At 41.5% G+C, this 19,301-nt stretch overlaps 1 protein-coding gene across 1 annotated transcript in view; it reads left to right on the top strand.

Annotated features, from left to right (window-relative positions):
• PREP (prolyl endopeptidase) overlaps positions 1-19,301 on the top strand; it is a 129,416-nt gene that overhangs the window by 85,004 nt on the left and 25,111 nt on the right. Inside the window, exons 9-10 of the mRNA XM_049771175.1 lie at positions 2,563-2,760; positions 10,439-10,542. Coding sequence (XP_049627132.1) covers positions 2,563-2,760; positions 10,439-10,542 — 302 coding nt within the window. The remainder of the gene's footprint in view (positions 1-2,562; positions 2,761-10,438; positions 10,543-19,301) is intronic.

Below are 19,301 nucleotides of genomic sequence, written 5' to 3'. Positions count from 1 at the left end.
CTCACAGATTCCCCCAGAGTTTTACAGAGGGGAGGCCATTTGGAACAGTGATCATGAGTCCTGAGACATATAAATGTTTCCCAAGGCATTTAAAAGGCATATCTGGCTTTTAAAGCTAAAGCAGTTTTAACTAAGCCTTAAGGTGACATCCTATCTCATTTGTGGATCAAATGAAATGCAAATCGATGTTCTGAGACTTGGGGATGAGGGATTAATACATTTTTATAACCTTACTTCTGAAAGTTTATAAAAGTTCTTGAGACTGCAAAGGGGAAGACTTTCAATAATCCATAGAACTCATCATTCAAAGGGTAGTACAGTTGAAAATGCTATATATCATTAGCACAGAATTCCCTATTGAGAATAAAACTAGTGATAAGTCATAAAGTACAGCTATAAAGTCAGAGCTTTTATTAAAGACAGTGTGTAAATCACCTTGTCCTTTTCTCTTTGATGTTGTCTCTTTTATAATTCTGACATATTTGTAATTAGCACAGACAGATTATTCCTTGTGAGAAATGACTTAATTCATTTCTTCCCCACACCATATAAAACATTGAAGTCACATGAAATATATTGCTTGATTAGGGGATTTTGGAAATTATACTAGAGAATGATCAAACTACTCTTAGATGTAAGAGTTCCTCCTTATATCCCTCCTCTGGGAAAACCAAGTAAGGCTGAATTTCCTCTGTGATCCTTCCAGCTGATGTCTTATTCTTGTTGGTAATTGGTAACATTAGAAGCTTAAGCTGCTAGTTTCTTGGGTTATAAGTAGAAGCTTTATCAAGAAAACCACTGCTACACATCCCCAACTCTGTAACTCAAGCAAGACTCGTCTTACTTGTGTTTTGGAGCCTGGCCTGCAGCTGTCTTTACCCCAGGTTTGTCTCCATAGAAGTCAAAACTGTGCATTCCTACACCTCTTCCTCCTTTCCTAGCTCCCACATCACTGTATTCTGGGGGTTCTTGAGAACTGTCTTCCACATCTTTTCCTTCTTCTCCAAACTTTTTTTTCCAGCTAAGACACATCCTCTCATTGTGACTCAGTTGTTTAACCCAGTCACTGATGCTCTTCCAGGTCTTCCCATCCATCCTATTGACGCCCTGCCCGTAGGCAGGCAAGGTGGGCAGGCAGCTTTCACTCACTCACGTCATTCCTTATGTTACTCTGTAGTCCCAACAGCAGCCTGTGACGGCTCAGTGAGAACAAAAGCTTCTCTTTCACACTCACTGGATTCTCCAGACACATAATTCAAATCCCAGCTCAACAGAGCACTGTCTTCTTGAAAATGATTTTTTCCTTACCAATCTCTCATTCCCTTCCTTCCTGCTGCTTCTTGTATTCCTTCTTCACCAGCTCTGAACATCATTCCTTGAGTCAGAAACAGAAAGCTGTCCTGCCCTGAACTACACCCCACTGTCTTCACATTGACCTGCCCAAGGCACTCTAGAGGAGCTTCCCTTGAATTACATCTTGCTGTCCTTAGTGTATATCTACTACCTGCATTGTACTATCTCTTGTATTGATTGTTTCTAATCCACTCTTTTTTAATGAGAAGAGGTGGTACTGTGGTTGCTCTTTGGGGAGTGAGGGTACTTTCTGTTTGCTTATAATGGATAGATTTCTAGGAGGAAGAGGGTGCAGAGCAAAATTCTTCTAAAAAAGACTGAATCAGTTTTTTCCCTACTTCGTTTTTTTGAGCTCCCCTATAGAGCCCCTTTATAGTACCCTACGTGTTTCACCAAGTAAAAATCTGATTATTATTTACCTTCTTGGATCTGTAGTGTGTGTTGGCTACAGAACAGGCAGGGAGTTGTTTATTTAAATATTTTATTAAAACCATTGTGATTTACAAAACTCTTCATAGTTGGGTTTCAGACATTCAGGGCCAGTCCCACCACACAGTGGCCACCTCCCTTCACCTATGTTCCCCGCATGCATCCCTACCTGCCTCTCAGCCTGCCAGTATAAAAGGCCATTTTAAGTTTAACTTGTTAAAGTTTGGGTTTTTTGATTCCACTGTTGTTGCCTTTGGCTTGAATATTTAGTTCTGGCCTTTTTTAACACTACCAATGCACCTGTTGACCACTTGGCCCCTTGAGTTTTTTGGGTGATATCTGTATGATATGCTGTTCATTGCCTATATCACCAAAGTGCCCTGGCCCACCATGAAAATCATGTTTCCTCTGGATATGACAGTGGCAATCCTGTATAAAAGGCATAGACTGTGAACTGGTTGGTTCAGAAAAACGATAAAAATCCTTTTGTAGGGCCAAGCAATTGTATAGCTAGTGAGGCATTTGCCTTGCACGAGACTGACCTGGGTTCAATTCCTGGCATTTCATATGGTTTCCCAAGCATCTCCAGGAATAATTCCTGAGTGCAGAGCCAAGAATAACTTTTGAGCATCACCTTGTATTCCTTTCCCCTCAAAAAGGTCCCTTTGTAAGTTTGTTGCCTATCACACTTGTAACTCAGACACCCTTGATCCCTAGAATTTGTTTTCCACCCAGTTCTGGAGTCATCCATTTAGGCTTTTCCCATCCTCTTCTTTCCAGAATGGGTGGCGTGTGTCAGGTCCAATTTTCTGGTGCTGTGCTACCTCCATGACGTGAAGAACACGCTGCAGCTGCACGACCTGGCCAACGGTGCTCTCCTCAAGTCCTTCCCGCTCGAAGTGGGCAGTGTTGTGGGCTACAGTGGACAGAAGAAGGATACCGAGATCTTCTATCAGTTCACTTCCTTCTTATCTCCAGGTGAGAGTCTTGGCTCTGCTGTTGTGCGATGTGAAAATCATTCTTGCATTTGGGTTGCTTTTGAGAAATGAAGATGGAAAGCTGTTATTGAAAATCACAAACCCTGATTTGTCGCCAGATTTATTTATTTATTTATTTATTAATGTAATAAAACCAACAAAACAGAACAAAAAGGTACATGAATACCCGACAGTGTTTCTATTAATCCTGTGTTCTGAATCTCAGGGCACAGGACCATGAGTTGTTTAGCCCAATGACAAAATTAGCTAATCTTTGATGTAGACTTTGATCTCCGTGTCCCAGAACACCACAGTACAGATAACTAAAAACCAAAATTTGTAGTCCTATCTGACTTTTAACAACTGTTTTGTAGGGCATGGGAAATAGTACTACTGTTAGGGCACCCAGCCGAACTGGGTTCAGTTCCTAGCACCACGTGGTCCCCCTGAGCAATACCAAATACAGCTCTGGAGATCCCAAGACTTGCCAGGGTAGCCTGAGTTTCCTCAGCACTGTATGACAGCCTGGCCCTTGTACTGAACCATTAGCCTAATTAGCCAGGAATTGCCAGTGGAGGCTCTACAGACCACCTAGCACCACTGAGGAGTCTCACCCTCACCTAATAAAAAATAGTTTGCTGTCATTAAAATATCACTAGAAAAATAAAGCCTCACATCCTATATAGTTAAAAACTTGCTGCTTGAGAGAAAACTTGTAAGTTGCAGTTGTACGATTTAATGATCTGGGTTCCTATCACCCAAAGTGGACATAATTCTCTTTTTAAATTTTTTAAGTTGGTCATAGTCATCTTGCCGGGGGTGGAAGGAATGGGATTGGGTAGGGTGTTTTTGTGTCTTCCCCTTTGCTCCACTGTTTTTGTTAGAGTCAAAGCCATGTGCATACTGATTTGTTCTGGGAGCCCAGTGCAGTTGCAGTGTGCATATAACCAGGCAGACTCAATCCTAAAGGCAATGTGACTCAGCTCTTCCTTGTAGCCTTTGTAATACCCATGTGTGTCGTCGTTCTTTGGTTCTTGGCACATGAAGTAGATGAAGAAAGAGTAAGTCATGGCCTCCTATCGGAGATTGGATCACATGACAGTGATATCTTATCTACTTTGAGATTTTTGGTTTCTTTTTTTTTTTTTCACCTTAGACTCACAGCACAGGCAATTCATAAAAGAACTGTATCATCAAGACAAGTTACTGTAAAACATTTATTAAAACCAGAAGAATAATGTTCTGTACCCAGGTTTGAGAGGATATCCAAAAATCCTTCCATGCTCTTCCTATGTGCCTTTCCAAGACCCAGGAGTTGTGGATCTTTGGGTTCTGCCACAGGCTGTGGGAACTGTGCCAAGGGTTGGGAGTTAGGAGGAACTCACATGTTGTGGGTCCCAGAGCCAAGTGACCAGGACACAGCAGCAGTTGGTGGGCAGGAACCAAGGAATACGAGATTCTCCTGAGAGCTGAGCTCAGCCTACTACAGGGGAAATCCATGTGTTTCCACTTGGGTAAATGTCATGGTTTAAGCAGTCTAAATGAATAAAGGAACTCACCTGTTTTAATAAAGGCCAAGGACCCATAAGCTTCCTTTGGTGACCCTCATGCCCGTTTATTTCAGGAACAATTTCATTATGTGGAAAGAAAAGGTTCTAGTGTGAAATGTGAAATGATGGATCCTGTGCTGAAATACAAAGTACTCCATTGGACTGGAGCTTTGAACTGGAAAGAAGTCATATGTTTGCTTCATTCTCTGCCTTCAAGTAGCAGGCTTTTAAGTGTGACTTCCATGTGTTATTCTTTGTCTTTTTTAGTCATTTGCTCTGCCTTTCTTTTAACACTTCCTAATGTACTTTTATATCTAAAGCCAGAACAATGGAGCATAGGCTCAGGCCTTCTGGTCCAAATGTGATAACAGACCCCTGATAATTTACCTTTTTTGAAAACAAAAGGCATCACTGCTTACAAGACATTTCCAGACAAGGTCACTTCAGTGCCACAGGCTACCTTTCTTTATCCATTGCCTTTATGAACACAGACATGAAATTACAAGTATAGCTCCAGGGACAAAAATTACTATGTTGCCAGCTGCCATGACCATTCATGTGGTACTCCTGGCAGCTGCACATCGGTGGATTTTACCTGTGAAGTAATATACCTTGAGCACACACTGTTCAGGAATGTGGAGCCTTGAGTTGCTCTTGGAATAAGCCAAGGAAATTTGGAGCACAATGTACATACTCCTGGGGCTCAAGCCACTTAGTGATCAAGCTCATGAGTTCCATACTTGGTACATACTTGGAATACCTCTGGTCAAAAGTGAGCTCTGCTACATATAGACTGCATGTTGAGATAATCCAGAATAGGATTAAGTGCAAGACTCTGGGAAAAGTGACTTAATATAAAGTGACTGAGACATCCATTTTTGTGAGGGGCCAGAACAGTTTCTTTTTATTTACTTATTTATCTTGGTTTTGGGACGATACTCAGGGTTTACTGTTGGCTCTGTGCTTAGGAATCACTCCTGGCAGGACTCAAAGGGCCAGGATCAAACCTAGGTTGGCTGCATGAGAAGCAAGCACCCTATCTACCCTGTTGCTCTAGCCCAGAACAATTGATTTTTAAACTAAATTTTGAGAACAGTTAGAGAAAATTTGAGAGATAGTACAGAGATTTTTTATCTCTTAGACATCCCCACCTCACCCCTTCCTTCTGCACCTCCTTCTGTTACCCATCTCCTACCACTGTACTGGTATATTACAGATGATGAGGCTACACTGCCACATTCATAATCACCCCAGTTCTTTTCTGTCTTACTTTTTTCTTTTAAATAGTTTTAGAGCCACACCTGGCAATGCTCAGGGTTTTATTGGCTCTGAGCTCAGAATCACTCCTGGCAGTGCTCCAGGGACAAAACAGGATGCCACAGATCAAACCTGGGTTGGCCTAGTACCTTACCTGCTGTATGTACTCTCTCACAATTCTTCACAGCCAGTCTTTTTTCACAAAACTTGGTGTTGGTGTTCCACATTTTTATGTGGACACGTGTATGAGAAGATACATCTATCCATTATTGTAGATTCCTGTAGAATATTTTCACTCTTCACAAATGCCTCTACTCTCGTCCTTTTTATCCCTCCCTATTCCCTGATCCTTAAGTTCAGCCATGTCTCCTTGTCTCCAAGAGTTTTTTTTTTTTTTTTTTTTTTTTTGGTTTTGGTTTTTGGGCCACACCCGGCGGTGCTTAGGGGTTACTCCTGGCTGTCTGCTCAGAAATAGCTCCTGGCAGGTACGGGGGACCATATGGGACACCGGGATTCGAACCAACCACCTTTGGTCCTAGATCGGCTGCTTGCAAGGCAAACGCCACTGTGCTATCTCTCCGGGCCTGTACAACTCTTCTTATAGTCAGGCCTGCAGGGTCCCCCCAGATCTTCTCCTGACTCAGCTCCTTGTTTTTCTGACTAAGAACCCACCACCTGGTGGATGATGGTCTCTGTACCCTCTCATCTTCTACCTAAAAATGTTTTGGTTGCTCCTAGGTTTTGGCAGTTATGACTGAAGCTATCACAAACATCAGTGCTTGGATGTTTTTGTGTTTGTGGATGTGAATGGGTTTTTAATTTCTTTTGGTGACTACAAGAGAGCACACAAAATTTTAAAAGCTTTGTTTTTATTTTAGATTGTGCTTTTTCTTAACATTTAAACTCAACCTACAGTGAGATAAGCTATGATAGTATTGTCTTGGGCCATCTTTAACTTTGTTTTACCATCTCTTTATACATCCGGCTTTTCAAATCTTTGCTGCAGTGGCTTTCGCAATTTCTTTTAGATTTGCCTCTTGCTTCTCACTCCCATTTCTTTAACCTCCCAACATTTAACTCAGATTATAGCAGGAAGAGCTCAGAGAGTCATGTCTGCCTCTTTCCTGTTACTAGAAGAGCCTGAAAAAACAGTAACTATGTCAGTGCTTCAACCTCCATTTTTTTCTACTTCTTTTTTTTTTTTTTAATTTGTTTTCTGTTATTTTGTTTTGGGGCACACCCTGCAATGCTTAAGCTTACTCCTGTCTCTGAGCTCAAGGATCACTCCTTTTGGACTCAGGGTGCCATGTATTGAACCTGTCAGGGTTCAGGACAAGCTGCCCCACTGCAGAGCCAAAGTGACATCTTTATTATTCTGAATTAATAAAGATGTTGCTTGAGAAAAAGCCAAGGCATGCAAAGCACATGTCCTATGAGCTGTACTATAACTCTGGCCCTTCTTGCTCTAACGGCCTTTTTACCCTTGAACCTTAATTTTTTTTTTTTCTTAAAAATCACTGAAGGGGGGCCAGAGAGGTGGCGCTAGAGGTAAGTTGCCTGCCTTGCAAGTGTTCGCCAAGGAAGGACCACGGTTCGATTCCCCAGTGTCCCATATGGTCTCCCCAAGCCAGAGGCAATTTCTGAACGCTTAGCCAGGAGTAACCCCGGAGCATCAAACGGATGTGACTCAAAAAACTAAAAAAAAAAATCACTGAAGGATCATCATAGAGCTAGTTGATGAGAGCTGGAGCTCATGCTTTATATATATATGGAAGCTCCAGATTCAGTCCCCTGCACTGCATGTTCCCTAAGCACTACAGAAAGCAACCCACATGCACTGAATAGGTAGTAACACCCATAAATGTGGGGAAAGAAGATCACAGAGTTACTCTCTCTGGTTCATGATTCTAGAATGTTCTCTCCAACTTCACTTAAAAATTTTTTTCTAATGATTGAGGTTCTGTGATTTCCAATACTGTTATTGGTGGTTGCCTGAGCAGGTGCAATGTTTGGTATATCCATAATTCAAATTGTGTGCCCAGAGGGTCGTATTGAAGAGGAAACTGTTCATCTCTCCCCTTCCAGGTGCCAAGACAACACACCCTGTAAACAAAGGACAGAGTAATAGAGAGAAGAAATTGATTTTCCATGGACATAGATTTTATCCAAATCATATCCATGGGCTATATATACCTGTGGCTCAGGCTTGTAAAGCTTTCCCCATGTGAGATCCTGGGTTCTATCCTAGCACTTCTCTCAAAACTCAAAAATGAAGGCATTACCTGTGATAGAAACAAAGCAAGGCACATTTATTCATACATTTTTGACAATGAAATCATAAGCTGGGGGAGGGGAATTAATAACCTAAAGCAAGTGTAGGGCTACAAGTACCCTGACTTAGTGCAGTTTTAACAGTTTATTTATTTGAGAAAGAAATAAACAGGTCCTAAAGACCCAAGTTTATGGCCACTGATGTTTCCCTCCTACACAGGCTGGAAGATCTCCTGCAGAAGCCCGCCAGAAGATTCACACACTTGTTCTGCTTGGCTCTTTTTCAAGCAACTTCTTTATTAATTCAGAATAATAAAAATGTCACTTTGGCTCTGCAATGGGGCAGCCTGCCCTGAACCCTGAGAGTAGCTTCATGCTACTTTATACAGAAAGAAAGATGCAGCCTAACAGGCATCTGAGGATAACTTAAACTTCAGTCATGTTGGCCAATTCCCCCTTTCAGTGTTAATCTTACTTCTTATTCTAATCCCTTGAGACAGTTTGTCAGTAACAATGGGAAGTGAAGGTTCTAATCACAGGGATTAGCAGTCTCACTGTTGATAAAGTGAAATATATAACTGTTTGCCAGTGGTGTGGAGGCAGAGAGAATTGCATGTTCAGAGTCACTGAGAAGAAAACAAGCCCCCATTTTAATATAAATGTGCCCCATGAGAGAAGCGTTTGGTTTTTGGTTTTCCAACAAGTATTGGGATCATATACTTGACAGCATATGTTTAAAGTATTATGTGGGAGGGCTGTTTCCACACCAGCCATGCTGAATGACTAATTCTTTTTCATAAACCACAACAGTCTCATTGTTTTCAAACAGTAATGACTCTCGTTTCACTTATTGTTTCCCTGATATGGTTCTTAAATGTTAAAGAACGGTAGCATTTAATTCAGAAAATGGCATTGTAATTACTGGTTAAATAAGCTGGAATTCTTGCTGTATATTAATTACTTTGTGTTGTACAATTACAGATTTCTTCCACTATCCCAAAGTAGAACATTTCTGTGAAATCATTCCTAACCTAACATGCTGTAAAGCAAAAAACAATTACTGTTCACTTATTTCAAGGAACTCTGCATGTTTTCAGACACCCAAATTAACGTATCAAATAATACATAAAACCTGAAAGAGACAAACTTATATTAAAAGCAGGAATGGTGCGGCAGATGCTCATTCTATAGAAAGTCATCCTAGAGAAGGAAGTAGGCATTGCCATTCTTGCTACCCCAGGGTACATCAGATCTTAAGACAGCTTCTACAGGGACCAGAGAGGTGGTGCTAGAGGTAAGGCATCTGCCTTGCAAATGCTAGCCTAGGATAGACCGCAGTTCGATCCCCCAGCATCCCATGTGGTCCTCCTAAGCTAGAGGTGATTTCTGAGCGCATAGCCAGGAGTAACCCCTGACCTGAGTGTCAATTGGGTGTGGCCAAAAAAAAAAAAAAGAACAGCTTCTACAGAGTAAATGCTGAAAAGCCTAGAATATGGTATAGAGGGAATCCTGGGTTCCACCCCCAGAATTCTGCATGGGAACCAGCCTCAAATGCAACACTAGGAGTAGCCTCTAAACCCCGTAGGATGTGACTTCTATATTTTTCTTTAATGCCTAAAGATAGTTTTTGCTTTTTGCCTTTTGTCAAAAAAGGAAAAATCCTTGAGGATTTCTTTTAGTTGAGGGAATAAAAAAAAAAAAACAGGTACTGAAATTACTCTTTCATAAAAGTAAAATGGAATAGTATAAACTTTTGAAAATGAGAAGTATCCTGGGGCCAGAATGATAGTAGAACACAGCCTACTCAGGTCTATTCTCCGCAGCCCTTAAGGTACCCTGAGTAGCACCAGGAGTGATCCCTAAGCACAGAGCCCAGAGTAAGCCCTGAGTATTGTCAGGTGTATCCCCAAATCCTGATGCCTCCCCCCTTTAATCTATGAATTAAAAATGAATATAAGTATCTGTACTGGCTAATCAAAGTGGTACCACATTCTCCCTTGATCCATTATTGCTGTTCACATGAGTTTTCACAGATGCCAAGTTTTATGAATCCCTGAGACGGTGGACTTGGGGCAACAAATACTTTTGTGTTTTAATCACCTGCATAATAACTCTATATAGTTGTTTCCTGCTCTTTTTATTTGTAGCAACATTATATCAGTAACATGATTGGATTACATTTTATGTAATAGTCCCCACAATGAATCCAGTTACAAATCTGTAACTATACGCTCTTCCAACTTTTATGTGTGACGAGAACTTTTCAAACCTACTCTCTCAGCAACTTAAATATACAGGAAAGAACTTTGAATGAGCTGCACTCATAGGTAACCTGGCATGGGAAGACCTGTTTTGGTCCCATTGACCTCTGTCACTCACAGAATGCACTCATATGCTTCTTGAATGTTTTTTTAGGTTATGTTGATAAAGGGAGCTCAACAATGTGATTGTGAGATAGTGATAATGAAGAGCCAGCACTTCCATGTACCACACCATTCTCAGCATGTGTGCCCACCCTACTCCTCCCTTACTCTTGTAGTGGTCCTTGCCCCCTGATGGAGCCAGTCTTGTGGACTAAAATAGGACTTACGTTTCTTCTAGGTATCATTTATCACTGTGATCTTACCAAAGAGGAACTGGAGCCAAGAGTCTTCCGAGAAGTGACTGTGAAAGGGATCGATGCTTCTGATTACCAGACAGTTCAGGTATAAAGCATTTGGTCTCCATCTTATGCAGGTTTGAAAATTAGAATTGCAGAACTGGACAATTCCCACTGTGGCTTGTCAGGAGCGTAGGAGGAAAAATTCTAGTCAGAGTTATTTTTGGATTTCCTGATGTTTTAGCATGGAGACACATGGTTCATTCCCTCTATGGCCACTGCTCCTGTGGAAAGCTTCAGTCCCCCATTAGGGAAGTCTCTGCAATAGTTCTCAAAACAATACGATTTGTTTGTGCAGACTGCTGGCTTAGAAGTGAGTTTTGATGTAGCTCTGGTCCTTTGGCATGAAAAAAAAAGAAAGATCATCCAGATTTGTTCTCCATAGTTAACCACTAAAGTGCCATGAGTTTGTCACTATAATCTGAGGTTCAGATTTCTGTCTTGCACAGAGTGAACCTCCACAAAATTGGATGGATGGGTGGGTGGGTGGGTGAATGTGGATGGATGGATGGATGGATGCATGGATGGATGGATGGATGGATGGATGGATGGATGGATGGATGGATTAACTTGTCACGGCACAACAAACTATGTGACCGCTGACCATTATTCCAGGTTAAGTTGTTTCAACTCCCCAGTGGTCTTTCATAAATGCAATCACCCACTGAGATATAATGCAGAATTTATCTGAAGGTCACACCAGTGCCAAGCATGTCTCAGGGTTCTCTTCTCTGGGGCACTGGAGCATATAGACCATGGAGGCAGTGGAATTGTAGTTTGTGCAGGACGGTTAGAACAAAGAGCCCACCCCCCCCAAGGCACCTAAGAATGTTTCTATGAAACCAGGGCATTGGCTGGCAGTAGCCCCTTCATCTTCTGAAAATAGCCCTGATGGTGGGCTAGCTCATGATCAGAAATAAATAAGACTTTGTATATAGAAACCAGTCAACGAGTGGTCTGAATCTGACACAGGGCAGTGGATTGCCAGCTGCTATTCTAATACTAAGTTGTCAAACATACCTTCTGTGTTTCAGAGAATGGCCTTGTTTGGGTGCTTATGGGGCCCACAGTTGCAGTAGCGCTTTCTCGAAATGCTTCATATTTGGTCCTTGAGAGCAAAGCTTGATGCACCGTAGTCTGTATAATTAGTGTTTATAGCATCAGGACATGTTCCATAGCCACACCAGACAGACCTGAAATCAACCATGTTTTCATAGGCAGACACTTGAACCTTTTTGCTTCGTCTTGCTTTAAGATATATTATCTCCTTTTTGAGGTAACTCTAGCATTATAAGAAGGTATATCTATTAAGTATCCGGTAATAAATTAACTTTTTAATTAATGTTAGAAATTCTTGTTTGATGTTTAAATCAGTGGTAGAAATGTTTCAGCCTCCTGTTTTATTTTCATGAAAACCATTGCCTGGCAGGAGACTCCAACTGCCCTTGGCTAGTGTTTTCATAGTTCATTCGTTTACTATACTACCTTAAAAAATCACTTCAAGCTATTGTCTTTGCTGATTTTTGCTTTTACAATATATAGAAAATTTGTCCTATAACCTTTGGCTTCCTCGGGACCTGCTTCAAATTTTTGCTGGGACATGTCCAGAGCTAGTACGGGTATTGAAATTGAGTAACAAGCTTAATCATTGACTGTCTCCTCTTCTGATCTAATAGTTGTAACCTTGACTACGTTAGAATTGGGCAAAGTTGTCTTTGAAAGACATGCCCCCTTCCCCACTTAGTTCCTATCATCACCTCACTACCATTAGTTTTTCAGCCTCATAGTATGTAGACACACACACACACACACACACACACACACACACACACACACACACACACTCTTTGTGGGATCCATATCCAGTGGTGCTTGGGGGTTACTTCCCACTCAGCACTTGAGAATCACTCAGGATGGTGCTTAGGAGACCAAGGAGTGAACCTAGCGTTCCTTATGCAGAGCACATACTCCAGCCCATTGAACACTCTCTCAACCCCACCAGTGTATTTTAAACATTATTCTCTTTTCTGCCTTCCCACAATAAGTATGCAAAGTGGGGATCATGGAGTAGTGCTGGCAGCTGTCTGAAAGGCAGTGTTCCACATCATTGTCACTCTCATCACTGTGCAAAATAGCTGGATTGCTGTCTCATGGCCAAGGCAGTGTTCCACATCATTGTCACTCTCATCACTGTGCAAAATAGCTGGATTGCTGTCTCATGGCCATAGCAGGGTTTTTTCTGTTCCCATAATAGAAATGTGCTTTCCCAGTGTTCCCTATGGAGGAACTCAGCACCCCCTAATTTATACTATTTTTATTTAAAAATGAAAACAATAAAAGATAAAAGCAAGTGCTTTTCTGGTGTAGAGAGATCTACCAGGTCTGTTGGATCTGGTCACCAGAAGCTACAGAGTCCGTGAGACTGTACCTGGCATGTACCTGGCTGAGGTTGGTCACATAACTCCTTGATTGCATAAGCCTTACTCTTTCACAAAGAGAAAACTCCCTTCTTGTTGAGCTACCTAGCTAACACCTTTTATTTGTACAGCTGCCACAGGCATAGGGAAATTCATGGAACACAGAGTGTAACTGTCAGTGCCTTTCTCTTCATTGCTATGGTTTTAGAAAATGAAGCTGTGTGTGTGTGTGGATAGAGCCTACCTCCATATAAAGCCAACAGAAGCTCTTACTGCTACATTGGACATTTTGCACTGACTTATTTAAAGAAAAATTTCTCGTTGTGTAAAATGCCTTTGAGACATGCATTACAATGTCAGGCCACCATAGATGATTATCATTTAACATCCCTGTTTTGCAGGGATCTCCCATCAAGCATATGCAGCCAAGCTTTGATGTGCAATGTGAGTGTGACAGATGTTCTCACATTGCTGTTAGGTTCTCAGTGGTGGTGTCAGCAATGACCTGCTGTTGTCAAAGCAGACCCTTGGGAGAGGTGTGTGCTTGGATCCGGAGTAGTCTGGCATTGTCCTCAACGCTTTGCAAAAAGCATCATTTAGTTTTCAGTTACAGGTTTTAGGGCAAGGCCCCTTTCTATTCCTCCTTACTTTAGTGCATTTAAAAAAAAAAAAAAGAAAAAGCAATTGCACTCGCCTGTTTAACCCTCTCCTCTTTACATCCTGTGAAGCAAATGACCATTTGTAAACAAAAGCTACAGCCCTTTACAACCCCTAACTGTCTCTATGACAAGTGCTGGTTATGGGGAGCTGGAAAAGTAGATGAATTTGAGGAGAGAGAGGCCAGCTGGCAGAGACACGCCTATTGTGAGTAAACCCCAGAGGAGTGCTATGTCATTCTCAAGGTGGAAGAACCAGGCTCAAGTTTACCCACAGACTTACAATAGAGCTGCAGTCTATGTGGCCTTGATCCACTCCTGCTGCCAGCTATGCGTGAAAGCTGTCAGGACTTATTTTGAAAATCAATTTCTGGAAGTTTTTGTTTATTATTTATTTATTTAATTTTGTCCCATCTGCAATACATTGAAGCATTTCATTTTATGTAGGATTATCAAAACTGCTGATAAATCTTACCTAGTCCTGAATTCTTACTGTAAATAGCTTGGACCATGTGATGATATTGATTGGAACCTCTGTGCCCATGTCTTTTAGAGGAAGTTGATGTTTTCGATTTCCAGCACCATGCGAAAAAGAAATAAAAATCATAAATAAGAACATTGAAATTGTACTAGGGATTATATTTGCATAGTAGGCTTAGTGATACTCAATTTATATCCAGAACTGTTCTACATTTATAGCTAGTAGTATTTTGTTTTTGTTTTTGTTTTTACTTTCTTTTAAAGCAGTGCCAGAAATAGAAACCAGAATTTCATACACACAAGGCAAAGGTATGCTTATCTGACATTTCTCCAGCCTGTTTATGTTGTTTGAAACTAAAGCAAGTAATTGTGAGGACAATGGTAGTTCAATTTAGTTGGCCAACAAGTAAAAGTAATTAGCTTCAAGTACTGTCGGTAGAGAAATTCCAGCTGAGGCACTAGGAAATTTGCCATCAGTCTAAGGAAGTTGGATCATGTACTCTGAAAGGTCATACAGTTTATGAATGTTATCCCCAAGATCAAGGAATGATGCAGGTTTTAGTCAACTTAGTATTCATGACTATGCTGGATGTGAGGCAATTATAAAAGGGAAATGGGGATGGGGGAAACACTGGCCAGAGGGAGGCAGAAGTTCTCCCTCAAAAGACAGAACCTGGCGGGACTCTGAGAAATGAGTGTGTTTACAGCTCCCAGTTCTTGACTTATTTGGCCATGACCCTTTTTTTGTTGCAGTGCAATGTAATTTCATAATTTCATAATTTCTCAGTAAATTCGAGAAGAAAGGAGTCAGTGCTTCAGTTTACTGTGCTTTGTCAATTGTCTTATGGATGAAATAGAGTTTATGCCATGGTGGATCATTGAATTACAAAGGAATGTAGCATAGCAAAGCATCCTTTCTGGTTTCTCGGTATCTCATTTTTGTTCAGTCAGCTGAGAGATTGGCTTTTTCTCCTTCTGAAAGGAAAGACAAACTTTATAGACCAGAAACAGAACAGTGAACTGAGTGTTCTGTGAATAAACTCCATTAGCAAGTTTGCACATTTTGTAAAAGGTAATAAATTGGAAGGACTCAGTTGTATGGAGTAAGAGCAAACTTAAATCAATATCATAGAAAATAGTAAGATTTCTAAGTAACATAGGCTTTATTGACTTGATTCTTATTCTCTGATAGTTGGCAGAAATGAACCCTTTCTGAGGGTTATCGATAGTTAGACATAGGAATCATCAGGTTCCATCTCTGAAGTGATTGGCTGTATTGCTGAGCAGAAAAGTTAAAATAGGTAATTCTTTGGGTTTTCCAAGATTTCTTGAGAGGAGTGAGAATTTTTTCTGTGATTTGCTTTAGACTTTTTAACCTTGGTAATAACTAATTAGTGGTTGCCAACATACCAGCTAGATAGAGAACATGTTCTCAGAATATTAATTAGTATTTTAATACTCATTAACTTCTGTTCTCCGAGCTCGTGGCATAAACTCTTTATGAGCATTGACTCATCCACTTCCTTGCTGAGGTGTTTTCTCCCTGTGCTCCCCAAGTTCAAAACCTTCTGTTCATGTTAGTGAAGAATGAGCAAGGGTCATGTTTTCAAAAAAAAAAACTTTTGTGCTCTGAGAGCTTGAGCACATTCTCTCTGCATGTAGCCCAGAATCTATCCCCCCTACCACATGATCCTCCAAGACTGGGGTGCTGCCAGATGTTTCTTGGGGGGGGGGGGGGAGAATATGTGATGGGATCCCTGTGGTTGGATATGATTAGGAAAGTGTTTTCCATTGTTCTTGATTTATTACCTAAACTTGAGTGTTCTCTCTTCTGTGCTCCAGGATGATCTATCTTTGTGCAGATCTCTACTCTGTAGAATTCTGTCCTGTGCAGGCACTCAAATTTCAAGGCTTACTATTCAGATTCAAAGGGTACATGTTTGTCTATTTCCCTTTTCATGTCAGCTCTAGGAGGTGATAAGCACATCTGTGTTTCCTTAAACATAAAGAAATTCATTACAGTTCTCTGTGTACAGTGGCTGTAGTTTCCGTCCCACTACAGATAAATTCTGTTTGTTTTATCTCTTACTGCCAACCCTTCATAGCAGTCTGAAAGTAGATTGGTTTTACTTGGAGTAAAACTTAAAAAGGGAGCCTTGAGAAAGGAGCCTCAGTTTTTGCTGGGGAGATTTCCTGAGCAGAGCCTCAGGACTGCTCTAACAACAAGATGGATAAAAGTTCCAGGTCAACTCAGGTTTGTCTGCCAAGCCTTTCTGAGTTTTGCTCTGAGGCTGAACTCAACATGAAGTTGGGGACAGGAAAAGCAGCTCAACACAAGCCACCTGGTGACGAACCCCAGCAGAGGGCAACCAAGTAAAGAAGCTCTACAGATTTGTTCTTGGGGGAGCCGTGCCTGTGACATGGCACATAGGAGCTTGGCTTTGCTGCGAATCACTGGGTCTTAATTCAGTCTGAATGGCAAGATTCGCTTTGAGAGGAGCAACTTGGTTTATTGGTTAATAATACGAGGTCATGGCTATCAGGGTGTAAGCTCTAAATAAACACAGCACCAGAGTTGACAGCTGGGCTGATTGATGTGTCTCAGTACTGCATGTATCTACGCTAAACTGAGTTTATAGATTTAAATTTTGTTTTTATTTCTGAGTCATGAGTTCTGAGATCCATAAAAGTTGTGCTTTGCTTATATTGATGTTTGTAGATTTTTTATTATCCACAGTTAACAACTAGCTCTAGCTTTTTAAACTGCTAGACCACTATCAGAAGAAGGTTCTGTGCCATTATCCCAAACAAAGTAGAAAATCACTTCCTTCTCCTTGGAACTTGGCAGATCTATGAATAGTGTCTGTGCTGATGGTACTTATCTTTTGCCATTTCAATGTTTTTTTTTTAATGAATCTGAATTTTAAAAGTGTATTAATTCAGATTGGATTTAGCTGTGAAAAAGCTATGAAAAATGGATTAAAGAAGAGGCATTTCTTTTCCTTTCAGGTAAAAACAAAAATAATTAGGATTGAGTCCTTCCTGGGACAGTGGTGGAAGAAATCTAAGGTTTTCAGCAAAAACTTGGTGACCCCTCTGCCCATGAAGCTGGGAAAAGTTTTCTTACTTCTTCCTGCATCAGTGCCAGGCTGGGAATGGGTTTCCCTCCAGGGAATAGGTTGCCCAAAGTATTGGTCTATCTTCACTCTCCAGCCATTCACTTACTATCCATGGGAAAGAGGGCAGGAAGGGAGCTGGGCACCAGCTGGAGAGTCCATGTGAAGCTGCACTAACAGAACCTTCTGCAAAGCAGGAAGTCTGAGAACATCTGTGCAAATGAAAGCCAACAGCACAGGGGCAATCTGACTGCTGAAAAGTGAGACAGTCTGACCCTCCCTCTTCCAGGAGCCTTCCCAATGCAGGAAAAATGTAACACCTATCATACAACTGTTTCTCAATGGTATCTTATTCCTTTAGTGCTTTGCTTAATGTCACTGTGTGTGTATATACATATGTGTGTATATATTAGACTCGCCCTGCCATTCCCACAGGTCCCCAAAGAGAAGGAAGATTCTATTTGCTAGAGATGAGAGTTCCTCAGTGCCTGGCTTCATCCTTTGTCCATAGCACCTAGCATTCTGGCAGTGGAATTCCATTCCAGTCTTGGAAACTCCCATTTTTCCAGTATTGTCTTTTTAAAGAAAGCTTCTCTAGACCTTATTAATACTCACATCCACCCCCAACTTCAATGAGGACTTTATTGTGCACTGAAAATCATGGAAGAGTTTGCATTCTGAACTCATAGTTCTGTGTGTGATTTTATTCTCCTTCTTAATAAGGAATACAAGAATTGCCTCTGGGATTCCCCTGAACTTTGCAGGATTGCTGATAACCACAGGCTGATCAAAGAGCCTCATCTGAGCCATCTGCTTTCTCAAGCCTTTTTAGAATTCTCTCCATGGCTCTGGCTTCTTCCCTCACTGTGGGGCTCTGGGATATGGGAACCCTGGGTTGAGCCTCCTAGTTCACTGGTACTTCAGACTTATCAAAGGAAGCCAAGTGATGCTGGAGGCATCAAACAGGAATGGGTTGCTTGCTAACCACAGGTGATCTCCTGGTTATACCCTAACATAGCCAGGCTACCTCTAGAGAATTGAGGGTTTTTGCTGTGGAGTGATTTGCTGTTATTGGTACCACCATGCACAGATTAACTGACTGGGTCTGTGTTAAGACACTAGGAGTATACTGGTCTATAGAGATGACTGGAGGGGCCAGAGAAATAGTGAAGATGGTGCCAGAGTGATAGCACAGCAGTAGGGCATTTGTCTTACAAACACAGATGACCCGGAACAGATCTAGGTTCAATCTCCAGCATTCCATATGGTCCCCTGAGCCTGCCAAGAGCAGTTTCTGAGCACAGAGCCAGGAGTAATTCCTGAGTGCCACTGGGTGTGGCCCAGAACCCAAAAACAGGCAAACAAACAAAAAGAAATAATGACAAATTTAGGGCATTTGTTTTTTGTGTGACTAACCCTGGTTCTATCTCTAGCTTATAGAACCCGGTTCTATCCTAGTTTTTGTTCCCCCACACCCCACCAGGAGTGATCCCTGAACACAAAGCCTAGAGTAAACTGTCATGCACAGCCAAATTTGTCCAAGCCCCTCCACCCCCACCCCCAAACAGTGACTAAGGCTGGAGAGAAAATACAGGAGTTGAGGCACTTGCAGCTAACCCTGGTCCAGTCTTCAGCACCTCATAACCCCTAGTCATCCCCAGGGCCCCTGAGTGCCACTTAGAAAGGCCCCTAAAAAATAAAAATAAATTTTAAAAAATGAAAAGCTTGTGACTATTTGCTATCACCTCTTAGAATAGTGAGAGATTTGATTAAAAATAGACATGATGATTCTGTTTGCTGAGTTGACAGTATCCTTGAGTAATGGCCAGACACACACCACCTACATACCCTTTGGTCCCTATCCTTCCTCCCCTCTTCTATAGGACAATCATACTAGCTTCCAGGCTTGCATGTTCATGTCTCCTGAGGTCTCTTCCCTCCATCCTGCTTTCCTTTCTCTGCCTGTTGTGTACACTTTGATCCTCTATTGCTCTCTATGCTGATTAAGGGTGCTTTCTCTCCAAACAAAAGCATTCCTGCCCCAGGCTCTAGTGAGCTTCTCTGGACTTCCCTGGAAGTGTCATTTACCAGATTGTAAATGAGTGATATGAAATTTATGAAATTCACCCATTGGGG

This window comes from Suncus etruscus, chromosome 4 (genome assembly GCF_024139225.1).
Source record: "Suncus etruscus isolate mSunEtr1 chromosome 4, mSunEtr1.pri.cur, whole genome shotgun sequence".
NCBI classification, from domain to species: Eukaryota; Metazoa; Chordata; class Mammalia; order Eulipotyphla; family Soricidae; genus Suncus; species Suncus etruscus.
Note: the sequence above shows the minus strand (reverse complement) of the source record. Positions and strands in the feature narration are given on the sequence as shown.